This window comes from Octopus bimaculoides, chromosome 24 (genome assembly GCF_001194135.2).
Source record: "Octopus bimaculoides isolate UCB-OBI-ISO-001 chromosome 24, ASM119413v2, whole genome shotgun sequence".
Taxonomy (NCBI): Eukaryota; Metazoa; Mollusca; class Cephalopoda; order Octopoda; family Octopodidae; genus Octopus; species Octopus bimaculoides.
This window is the reverse complement of record NC_069004.1, coordinates 542695-555774: the sequence shown is the minus strand read 5'-3', so window position 1 is coordinate 555774 and position 13080 is coordinate 542695. Positions and strand designations below refer to the sequence as shown.

Below are 13080 nucleotides of genomic sequence, written 5' to 3'. Positions count from 1 at the left end.
ACGCCAAATAGCACGGTATGGGCCTCGGGAGGTCCTCTCAGATAGATGCGTGGTGCACAAAAGTACAGATATATCGCAGCAGACGAATCTCGTTTGTTGTGGGCGTCGGAATTATGTGATCACGTGAACAAGACCCCCCCCCCACGTTAAATTGGGTATAAAGATTCCCTTTTGCTCCTAATACTGCTCCCGTTGCGAATAATTATTTCTAAGTAAGTCTGCTCTGCTAGCTATTTGCGACATCAGTGGTGAGGAAGAACGACGAGGTTCTCGAAGAAACTCCTGGGGCCGATGAGAATCAACTGGCTGATTCCTTCGACTCAGGAAGTACGGCTAATTTTCAGGAATCCTTGGACTGGCAGTGCTGCCGTGGGCTCATTCTCAGATGAGGACGATGTCAACAAGCACAGAAGCGCTGCCAGTTCGGTTCTGTTCAACGAAACCTTTTCTGCACCTATTTGCCTTTCATCCTTTCGGGGTCGATAAATTAAGTACCAGTTACGCACTGGGGTCGATGTGATCGACTTAATCCCTTTGTCTGTCCTTGTTTTTAACCTCTATGTTTAGCCCCTTGTGGGCAATAAAGAAATGAGAATCGTTAGCAGGCCGGGCGAAATGCTTAGCAGTATTTCGTCTGTCTTTACGTTCTGAGTTCAAATTCCGCCGAGCTCGACTTTGCCTTTCATCCTTTCGGAGTCGATAAATTAAGTACCAGTTGCGTACTGGGGTCGATCTAATCGACTGGTCCCCTTCCCCAAAATTTCTGGCCTTGTGCCTAGAGTAGAAAAGAATATACGACTCCGAATCTATGAGCGCGTGAGGAGGGAAGGGTCTTCCTGAAATCAGTGACCAGTGAATGGTCGATGCAACACTGAGGCCGGGGTCTACGGAGCAAAGGTGGCGGTTAGGGTCCAACAACAGCAACGACGAAAGAACACAGACACCGAAATATGCGGAGAACTCCTTTAATATATATATACTACTCAGCAATATAGAGTGTGTGTGTATACACACACTCATTATCTTTTATTTGTTTCGGTCACTGGACTGCGGTTATACTGAGGCACCATCTTGAAGGGTTTATCGTCGAACGTATCGACTGTGCTAAGATAAGATACGGAGACGTAAACAAAGTTACACCGGCTGACAAGCGGTGGTGACGACAAAGACAGACACACACACATGAATACATATATTCGCGCGCGTGTGTGTGTATACACATACGAGTACGTGTCTGTGTTGTGTGTGCAACGAGAGAAAGTAGATAGAGAGAGAGAGAAAGATAGATAAATAGATAGATAGAGAGAGAGAAAGATAGTTAGATAGATAGAGATAGAGAGAGAGGAATATATAGATAGATAAATAGAGAGAGAGAGAGAGAAAGAGTGGCATTTATAATTTCAAGGTGTGTTTGTCAAAGCATGTTGTTTAACTCTTCGGCTTTCTTATACAGAGTAGCCTCCCCTTCCATCAAATGGCTTTTGTTTTGTTTCGCCGTTCCTTGTTTCTTCTCTGATCAAGGAATTGTATTCTGAAATATCATCGGACTATAGATAAACTAAATTACAACAGATATATTAGTCCATTTTGTTGTATTATATTGCATTGTTGGACCATTCAAAACTTTTCATTCTTTACAAACAATACACAATGCTTCAATACTCACCGATTTTAAAAGTCGTTTTCAATCGTGACTAGCTTCTCTCTCTCTCTTTTTTTTTTAAAGATTCTGTGTAATTGTGCTCCAGCATGGCCGTAGTCAAATGACAGAAACAAATAAAAGAATAAATCCAGTGTGTCCTTGCTTTTAGGATAATAGATTTGAAATTTGGCTGCTGTTTCTTTTACGTTGAGTGATCACATAAAGAAACGAGTCAGAAAGTCTGCTTCTGCAACAACAACACCAGCAACAACATTTTGGGTTCGAGTGGAGAGTATTGTTAGCAAGGTCGGACGAAATGCTTAGCGATACCTCCATCAGTTTTCTTGTCTTTATGTTCTGAGTTCAAATTCGTCGAGGTCATCTTTGCCTTTCGTCCTTTTCAGGGTCGCTAAAATAAGTCCCTGTTGAGCCCTTTGCCCCTCCATCGAATTTGCTGGCCTTGGGACAAAATTTGAAACTATTTTTTGGTGCGAATAGTAAGATCGATAAACAAGCCGAGAGGATGTGTAGAAATTCCAGGCGGAAAAGATTTAAAGTGTGGTTGGTGTGTTTAATGTGTGCGGTTAAAGTAGCGATGCAGAATAATAATATTCTGATATGCAGGGAGAAGTTCGGTTGGGCAATTCGAAGCAGAGACGATGGCTGGGAGTGTCTGCTTTGTGAATTTTGGGGACAAAGTAATATGGTGGCAGTTCAGAATGTAATTACAATAAAGATTAATGACAGAGTAGGGAAGCGAACCAAAAGAGATGGATTCGTGAACGGTGGTGGACACTTGTGTCTGGAACTGGCTGGTGAAGTCGTTTGGTAATATGCTGGGTTGGTGGAGTGGGTCTTATTTGTGAACTACAACGATGCCACCCTTGTTGACCGGTTTAGTACCGATGTCTCGCCGTTTGTAGAGTTTCCCGATGGCGTAGAGTTCTGATGGGGGCAAAGTTTGGCAGTCACCATTCAAATGAATTTCTTTTCTTGGTTAAGGTACGGTGATACGGTTTCTTTCAGATCACACCAGCATTTTGTCTCCAAGCTTCCAGTACTCATCCCTCTAACAGCAATCAACTCATCGCTGACTAACGTATTTTAGGTTTTATTAGTGTGTGGGTCATTGAGTTGGCTGCATCTTGTCCCAATAACAACCTGACGTGCAGAGAGTTGAAAGAAATTTATTTGATATTTAGGCGATTACAATATTTACATTACATACAAAAGTTTTTTTTTCTTTTCTAATCGTCGCCAGCGGTGTATGTAAGTCACTAGAAAAAGAATTTAGTTGTACTTAGACTATGAATAGAAAAGATTAGTGTTGCTTGAGGGACAGGAGAAAGTCGGTTGGTCCATTATTCGAGAAATACTCTATACTCCCGGCTGAGATCCAGCAAAGGAACACTCGGACGTTGCTTCTGCTTTCCCGTCGGATTTCGGCAAGATGTGAGGATATGCGTTCTCGGGCGGATCACTTTCAACATCTGTGCTTGATCTAGGCGCGATCTTGCTTTTATAACCCGTTTGCGGGGGAAAATATCAGAACATTCGATTGGAGTCGGGTTTCTGCCAGCTGGTTGGTTAGTAATAAGACTACGTCGCCTGACTCATGTCATCAGGGTTGTAAGGTTTCGATTCTAACTCCTGCTACAATATAAACTTCAACCCATTAAGACCACATTTACATAAACAACCAAGAGAAAAACAATTCTTCTCTACAGTGAATAAAAAAAAGGCTTTCGTTCTTTCTACACATGCAAACTATTGTATTGTTGTGTTTGGGCAAAAGTTTTGTTTACAGTTTCTATGACGTCATACATTAACGACATTCTTTTTCTCTTTCTTAAAAAATATATGTTTACATCATAATCTCTTTCCTCTTCCTCACATCAGAGGAATATCTAAGAAGGTTTGTCAGACAAACTCATGGTCCCAGCAGATAGAGGACAGTCACTTTGACTCAAGGCATTCGCATTTGTGGCTAGCCATCTCCATCCTGAAAGCGTGAACACAGACATGGTCCGCGGAGGCCGAGAACGACGGAGATCTCCACCGCCACCGCCACAGGATAGAACATAATAAACCTGTTGGAGGGTGGACTTCCTCAGCATAATTGCAAAATTTTCATTCGTTTCAAGAAATAACGCAGGACTTGTTTCCGATACTTCTCTTTATGCATTGGTGAATTTTTAATTATATATTAACAAAAGCATCGAGGGGGCGCATAGCCGAGTGGTTAGGGAGTTGCATTCAGGAAAAGCCTTGTGAGTGGATTTGGTGGATGGAAACTGAAAGAAACCCATCGTATATATATATATATATATATGCATGTGTCTTTGTGTCAATGTTTGTCCTCTCAATACTGCTTGACAACCAATGTTGGTGTATTTATGTCCCTGTAACTTAGCAGTTTGGCAAAAGACTGATAGAATACTAGGCTTACAAAGAATAAGCAACTGAGGTCGATTTCTTTGACTAAAACCCTTTAAGATGGTGCTCCAGCATGGCCACAGCTAAATGACTGAAACATAAAAGAATAGATAAATATGTTTTCTATAAATAGCACCAACAGTGAATGAAAGGATCTATGCCCTTTCTTTCAGAGGGTAGCATGCAACATGAAGGGCAATTTAGATGCTGTTTTTAGCAGAATGAGTAACCACAGAAAGGCACCTTTGGTGTATGTATGGGTGGCTTCTTCAGTCAAAATCTAAACTAATTTAAAATCAATTTTAAAAAAAAGACAAAAAACACCAAGACATTTTTTAAAAGAGATAATTTTATTTTTGATACTTGATAAATATAATTTGTAAATTCATAACAGTAATTACATATATATGTCTATATAAGATATGCATATATATATATACATATATATATATATATATACATACATACATATATATATATATATATATATATATATATATATTAGTCTTCATCTAGGAAAAAAACACACCTCAGACAACTTTCACTGACTACAGTACTGCCTCTGCACAAATAATAATAATAATAATAATAATAATAATAATAACAATAATAATGTAATAATGACAATAATAATATGTATATAGTCATATAGATATTGCTATGTAAATATGCATGTGTATAGATATTTCTCAAAGATATTCTATATATATATATATACATTATGTGTGCATATGTGAGTATATGCATGTAAAGGTTTGTGATGTTTCTAGCTTAATAGAATATATGTGTACGAAGATGTGTGTGTGTGTGTGTGTGTGTGTGTGTGTGTGTGTGTGGGAAAGTGAATTCATGTCTGAAGACAGACAACACTCCATAGACGCAAAAGTGGACACAACACCATAGGCGACTGTCAAATGTGCACCTCCACTGCCCTTGCTACATCTCCTGTGTACCTTCACATGTAGGGAATCCATAGAAGTGCTGGTAGACCATCTTCACAGTCATGTGCCATAACCCACATGATTAAAAAACAAAAAAAAACCTAAAAGGTTGTCTGCACACACACACATAATCATCATTTAACATCCATGGGATGGATGGTTTGACATGATCCAATGTGTCCAAGGATTGCATCAAGCTCCTGTGTCTTCATTTGCTGGTTTCTACAGCAGGATGCCCTCCCTAACATCATCCATGTACAGCATGGATATGTGTATATATATATATATATATCTATCATATCAATATAGGTTGTATGCATGAATGTATGTGCACATGCATAACATTTACATATGCATATATGTCTATACATAAATATCTATACACACACACACACACATATATTTGTAACACTTATAAAGCAGTGAGAGTGACAATTACATCTATTTGGCTTATATCGTCTGTATGTGCACAGATAATTTTTGTTGAAATATATATAAAATATTTATATAGCTTTATGTATTATATATATATATATATATATATATATGTATGTATGTATAGATTCAAGACATTAAATATTATTCACAAATATTCTCGACTGTTATATAGATGTTTTTCTATGCTAGCAAGGATTATGTGTGTATACATATATATATATAAAATCTGAAAGAGAATTAGACTTTATATAAAATATATATTTACGTATCCAATTTCCAATATATATATACCCCTACACATACACATAAACATAATCTAAAAGGAAAATATATAAAGTATATAAAAATATATTTAATATATTTTTTTACATAAGTAATCTACAATATACATACGTGTGTGTAATACATGTGAGCAAGAGGTAATTTGTCCGAAACGAAACCATACAAATCACAAAAGACCTGTGTGTGTGTGTGTGTGTGTGTGTGCGTGTGCATGTATGTAGATAGAGAGATAAATAGACAGACAGACATAAAGTCTGTATGTATTTAAGGCAACAGACCAATCAGCTGTGAAGATGCACATCACATGCAATACTGGCAGCTTGTCTTTCTGCTCCCTCAACTTATGCGAAAGGTCACAGACGAACATTTGTACAAAGTGTACACACACTTTGTTGGAAAACACGGGAGACAAAAATACACAGCTTTTAAAGAATAAAAACTTTTGAATGGTACAACAATGCACTATAATACAAAAACATGGACTATATACCTGTTGTAATTTAGTTATCCATAGTCCAATGATATTTCGGAATACAATTCCTTCTTCAGATATTCTTAGATGGAGTCGCTGCTATAATTGGTTTTATTTTGTTGCTTACACCATATATATATATATATATATAGTGTGTGTGTGTGTGTGTGTTTACCCTCATCATTTAATGAGGACTGTCCCTTGTCACCAATCTCAAACCCTCACTTGTTTCCAAGCAAAGTAATATTTCCCATGGCCAGACATATTTTCCACAGAAGACTATAAACAAACAACATAGTCCCTTTGCAACCCTCCCACAATGTCAAGGCAAGGGCACACACACACACGTATTTAAAAAGGAAGTAGATCTCGCACTTGGCTGTTTGATTTTTTTTCTTTTGCATTTAAACCAGACATATCTGGCCCAAAAATTCTTTCTGTTCTATGTTCAAGCTGGCCAGATCTGGACTCTCACATCTACCCTACAATGTCGTTCTCAAAATATACAGCCACATCATTGAAATCTCAAAGCCACAAGATAATCTATGATTAATTTTTTTTAAATGTGAATAAACAAGGATTACATTTGACAAAGGAATCTAAATGCTGAAGGGTTTAAAGACTGAAGTCAAATGACGCCAGCGAAGAGTAGTTTATCCCAAAGGTCTGTAGTGATAAGTGGAGTATAAAACAAGGCACCGTCCTTGGACCCTTTAGAATTTCTCATCAGATAACACCAAAGTGATGCTGAACATTAAAACAAATGCAAAACATAGACACAAGCTCTCCAACATGACCTACATGTCTGCACGAGACCCTTTAATGCCAAGAAGTTTTAGAGTGTCCACTAGAGTCAGCACTCTGGCCACCAGCAAAAAGAAACTTTATCCTGATCATAAATGTAATTAATCTCAACTCATCCATCCTACTGAATCCTGGTGGCCTAACCTTTATCTTGCTATGACCCCTTTATCTAAACATGCCCACTAAGTTTTGGAGTCCTCCGTAGATGGCATTTTCAGAAAACAAACAGCAATGTTTAACCCACCAGAAATTGTCTTTAGTTGGCAAAACTACCATTTACAACGTTGCTCTCTCTCTCTCTCTCTCTCTCTCTCTCCTACTCCTGTGTGTGAGTATTACAAATAAAAAAAGAAGAAAAAAAACTGCATCTGTCTGCCAAGCCAAGTTGAGCCGGTGTGGCAGAGGTGGCTCCTCAAATGAGTAGGATGAACTGAAGCTCAAATTCACAGCCTCCACATGGGACCATGGTTGGGTGGAAAGAAACATACAGAGGGACCTTCATCCTGCAGAGGGACTGAACATAGGTAATCCTATCCAATCTATGTGTATATACATATTGTAAATGCTTTTGATGTATGGAATGAGACATCCCTTATCTGAAAAATGGGTAAAGGTTACTAATAGGAAGGTCATCTACCTGTAAAACGGTGCTTCAATAACATATTCATATGTGTGTGTGTGTGTGTGTGTATATATATACACATGTACATGTATACGTATAAATGGAAAGATCTGGAGGTTCTTGTTTGAAATTCTGAAATTCTAGCAAACAGGAAAGAACAACCTAAAGTAAAGGGAAGAGCAGTTTTGAGGACATGAGGAATCCTTTACCACAGTTTGGCATTCAAGGGCCAACAGTTATTATTATTATTATGTGGTAGTTCCACCACCACAGCCACCAGTGAAAACAAGAGAGGACTTAAAAGCATAACATAAGTTGCCCCTGAGGGAGAGGGGGAGCAATTAAGGGCTACTACGAAGCACTTTCTTACCAATATGTGAGAGAAAAACAACAAATGAACCAGGCCTGAAGGATTATAACAGAAACTCAACAGACATTAGCAATGATAAGAATGAAAGAGAATAGTCAGCACTGGAAGTGGTGCTCTAGCATGGCCTCACATGTAGCAATGAGATAGAACAAAAAACAAAAGAAAACTTAGGCTCAACTTTAAGCTTTGTAAATAAGTTGGAGCTTTGCTTCAAGCACTGCAATGTTTATACACACAGTTTTGCATCCAGTTAAGAAGGGAACAAAGAATCCACACACACACACATATATGTACATACATGCTTTGGCATAGTTTTTACCCAACAAATCAACAAATTCACTCACATGGCATTGGTCCACCTGAGTCCATAGTGGGATTGAACCAGGAACAATGTGGCTGTTGAGTGAATTTCTTAACCACACAACCATGCTTATATATCTGAATATACACATACACACACACTCACAATTATGCATGGACACATGTACATATATATATATATTTATATACTATATATAGTATTTATATATGTAAGACTCTGTGTGTGTGTGGGGGGAGAGAGAGAGAGAGAGAGAGTGTGTGTGTGTGTGTGTGTGTGTGTGTATGTATAGATTGGTAGATAGGAAGAAAGATAAGATAAATAGACAGACAGACAGACAGACAGATTAAGTAAGTAGACATATGTCTTTATAAAATAAAGAAAATAGATATATGGGTATATTTGTAATATATTGTATTATATATATATATATGAATATATATTTTTATGTGTGTATGTGTGTGTGTAATGTGGAGGTGGGAGTGTATTTAAGCTGAGTAATATACAAGGTACTATCAATGCATATACAAACTCTCACACACACACACACACAAATTTGTATGTGTGTGTGCATGCTCATATGTATATGCCACATTAAATTTGCACTTAAAACGTGTGTGTATGCATGTGTTTTTATATATTCAGTTGATTGTCTCTGTAAGTGTATAAATATATGTATTCATATATATATATTCATACATACATACATACATATATATATATATATATATATATATATATATATATATATATATATATATATGTATACACACATATGTATATATATACACAGGTTATATAAAAGTCTCTAAATTTACACTACATGAGTATAAGTAAATATCAAAAGATATTTTCCATATCCAAAGCCCTCAACAACTCTGTGCCATTAAGCAGACGATCGCCCGACCAAACTGGAGCATTCACCTCACAGTCAGTTTGTGTGAGACGTGGCAGCCACTTGGAGGCTGCAGCCAAATCTGTAGTGAATGTATATGGCCTCATTAAATTCTGGTGTTTAGGAATTTGGACTCTGTTGTATTTCATACTGTTGTTGAGAGTGTTTGGAGCTTGAATGCCACTGTTACGATTATTATTTTTGTTCTGGATACCAGTCATATCTAGTGGTGACTGCTCAGCTTCAGAAAGAGATTCAGTGGCCATGCTGTTGCTGCCATTCCTTAGCAGGGATAGTTTATCGCCATTGGAAACCAGAAGATGATCATCATCATCATTATACTCAAAGTGGTCGTCTGTTTCTGCATCACGAGGGGAGTTAGTGGCACTGCTATTGATGGAGAACGTCCTTCTAGCAACAAGTTGCCAAACATTATCCTCCTCACTACTGTCATTAGGAGTAGTAGTAGTGTTAGTAGTAGTAGTAGTGGTGGTGGTTGATGACGGTGGTGTGCCTTCACGTGAATTTGAAACCCTATTCAGCTGTCCAGCAGGAATGAGATCAACCCCGAACAGTGTTCGGATATCATAGGATGAACTTGATGACTTAGCATTAGAAAGGCCAGTCATGATTGTGTCCTCAGCTGAATGTGAACCCTTGGTCATCGTGTTTGACAATGCCTGATCGTTTTGCCCTCCAGGGAGGTGATCCACACCAAACAGTGCTCGGCAGTCATCAAAGAGAAATGATGACATACGACGAGTACTACTACTACTGCTACTATTACTACTACTACTGGTGGCAGCGTTGTTTGCAATTGTGCCTGTGACCCTTATGGGATTCTCAACAGAATGAGATACATCAAAGGTGGGGTTCCCTTTTGCTTGGGGAAGCCTCTCACCATACAGGGCTTGGATGTCATTGGGGGAGTCTGATTGTAGAGAATTAGGCAAGAGGCAGCCCTTCCTGACCGTGGGGATAATAGTGCTCTTAACTGGGTTTGAAACTCTGGTGGCAGCATTCAGTTCTCTCTGATCCAGCTGACCAACTCCAACAAGGTCCTCACCAAACAGAGCTCGCTTATCGTAGGGTGGATTCGGACTCCCTAGTACCAAGGGGGAAGTAATATTGGTTGTGGTGCCATTCATAGAATTTGAAACCCTGATGTTCTGGCTGCTGTTGCAGGAACTGGTGGTGATGACAGAACTGGGACTAGTTAATGTCGGGGACGTAACTGTTGTTTTGAGAGCCCACCACCATGCCCAATTCTGCTCTTCAGGTTGATTGGTCGTAGGTTTGACAGAATTGGTTGACATGGAAGAACCATTGTTGTTGCCATCGTTGTGCTGGTTACCAATGGGATTTGCTGCTGCTGCTGTGATGGCTGTGTTGACACTGATTGGGTTCTGGGTGGTTTGTCTTCTGCCTGTGAACGCTGGTATAAATGAGTTGTCCAATTTGGGAAGTGATTCTGGTGGAGTTTGTGTCTGTTAGAAGAGAAAGAAGAGAGAATCATATAACAAATATACATAAACATATATATCACACACACACACACAGAAACAGAGAGTGTTTGGGTTAAATCTGACGATTTTTGGTGAAGAGTCAAAGGTGTTGGAGAGCATGTATATAGATGGCGGGATGGATGGATACGACAGGTTTCTTTCAGTTTCCCTCTACCAAATTCACTCATAAAGCCACAACGCTTTGGTTGGCCTGAAGCTACAGTAGAAGAACTTGCCCAAGGTACCAGCAGTGGGACTGAACCCAGAACCGTGTGGTTGGAAAGCAAGCTTCTTACTGCACAGCCAAGCTTGTATCTGTCTCATCTAACACCAACCCTTGGGCTGGATTCATTGTAACATGACATCAACACTACTGAGATTGTCTTGTTCTCTACAAGATTAAAAGGTCTACTCAACTCTATTATTATCTCTGCTCATCCATCAAACATTTTACAGGATGTAGTCAATGCTTTTTATACTTGGTGGTACGGAGAAGAGAGAATGATTCTTCATGATAAAAAAACGAAGGGGAGATGGAGAGAGAGAGCCAACCCCCATCCTCAATGATATCCAACACTGCACCTTGTGTAACAATGTGTGTAGGTCAGCAAGTGGACTCACCCAACATCCAGACAGTCAGGTTGTTGTTGGAAAATTAAGTTGCCATCAGTGTTGAATGACTTGCAAGTTATTTGCAGGCTGACATTAAATGAAAACGAGAGTTTCCAATGCTTGCATGGGTTGAACGGAATTTGGTGAGGCAGATCTTTCTACGACCAGATGACCTTTCTGTTGCCAACCCTCACCTGTCACTGAGCAAAGTAAATATCTCCCCGAAGCAAGACAGGTTTTCATGGAAGGTCAGAAAGAGACACCACCATTTGTCTGTCAACGCTGCTTCTTTACAACAGTTGTGCAACGTCAAGACAAGGAGACACACACACACACACACATACACACAAGCATGCACACACGGACACATCCAGAAACAGATTAGCATGAAAATGTTAAACAGTTGTATGAAACCATGTTAATGTGCAAATGGTCTTCAATGGATCACTTACCATGAGATAAGGCGATCCCATATGTTGGTTGACAAAGTAACCATTGTTACGGTCTTCTCCACTGACCAGAAGGTTCCGCAAAACACTGTCCTTGTTGTTGTTGCCAGATCCTGCAGTTATTGTAGAATAAAGGATTAAAGCAAACAAAACACACACACATATTTCTATATATATACACACATTATAATTTAAAAAACGAGCCATTTGCCTTCTTCACACACACACACCGGATAAACAGAGCAAAAGTGTAGAGTACGAGGTTATTTACATGAGAGTTGCTTGCAAATGGCAGCCTTTTTTTTCACAAACAAAATACACACTTTGATATAAAGACGTACTCACCATATTCACTGATCAGTTGTCGTGCCTGTGCCGTATTCCATTGAAATCCTTGCTGGACCGTACCACTGCCACCACCATCACCACTTCCACCTCCTCCTTCTCTTCCTTGAAATTGGGAGTCTTCTGGCATGATCATCGACTCGAGTCTGCGGACTTTCCCTGGGGTTGGACCTTTAAGTTTTGTAGCGACCGATTGGATTGGTAACTCCTTGCCAATGTGCATAAGAGTTTGATTAGGGCCTGTGTCTGGATTAGGAATCGGTATCAGCCCTTGGGGACTTGCGGTCACTAGTAATTGTGAAATTTCTTTTTCTGACATTGAAATCCCTGGGCTCCTCTCAAAAGCAAAAAGGTATTTCTGTAATTTTTCTGGTGGCAATTTAGGGTTGGGTGGTGGTGACAAATTTGATGCTATAGGATGTTCTGTTATTGACCCTTCCTTGTTGAGGGCAAACATTTGCTGAAGTTCCTCTGCTTTTTGAGTGGGGTTAGGGTAGTTCATATTAGACTTCATTGTCCTCGGCTGCACTTGTTGCTGTAAGGATGGTTCTGGTGAACTCCTATTGAAGACCACCTTGCTCAAGAACCTTTCTCCACCTCCTTGGAGGTGACCATTAGGGTTAGGATTAGATGGTATTGGTGCCTGCTGCATCGAAGTTATCACAGGACCTTTGTTCGATGCAAATATGTTGAAGTTAGATTCTGGATTAGGGCTCAGACTAAGGCCAGGGCTGTTGTTACGGTTACAGCTATTGTTAACTAACATCACTGGTGATGGGGATTTTTGTAGTGATGGGCTGTTGTGGAAAGGAGGTGTTTGCATGAGTCCTTTGTCTAGACTGGCTTCTGTTTTGTTTGCAAGACTCAAGATGTCTTTAGAATACAGCCTGAAGAAGAAGAAGAGTGTAAGAGTAAAAATGATGACAAAACCAAGAGAATTTAGTTTCA

At 39.3% G+C, this 13080-nt stretch overlaps 1 protein-coding gene and 1 long non-coding RNA gene across 2 annotated transcripts in view; both read right to left on the bottom strand.

The window, feature by feature from the left end:
* LOC106870893 (uncharacterized) overlaps positions 1-3727 on the bottom strand; it is a 9284-nt gene extending 5557 nt beyond the window's left edge. The window contains exon 1 of the long non-coding RNA XR_001409600.2: positions 1667-3727. This is a non-coding gene — a long non-coding RNA (uncharacterized LOC106870893). The remainder of the gene's footprint in view (positions 1-1666) is intronic.
* A 682-nt stretch (positions 3728-4409) lies between these two features.
* Positions 4410-13080, bottom strand: part of LOC106870896 (uncharacterized) — a 30275-nt gene continuing 21604 nt past the window's right edge. Inside the window, exons 12-14 of the mRNA XM_014917131.2 lie at positions 12133-13019; positions 11791-11900; positions 4410-10708 (exon numbers count right to left, since the gene is read on the bottom strand). Of these exons, the coding sequence (XP_014772617.1) occupies positions 9167-10708; positions 11791-11900; positions 12133-13019 (2539 nt within the window). The 3' untranslated portion in view covers positions 4410-9166. The remainder of the gene's footprint in view (positions 10709-11790; positions 11901-12132; positions 13020-13080) is intronic.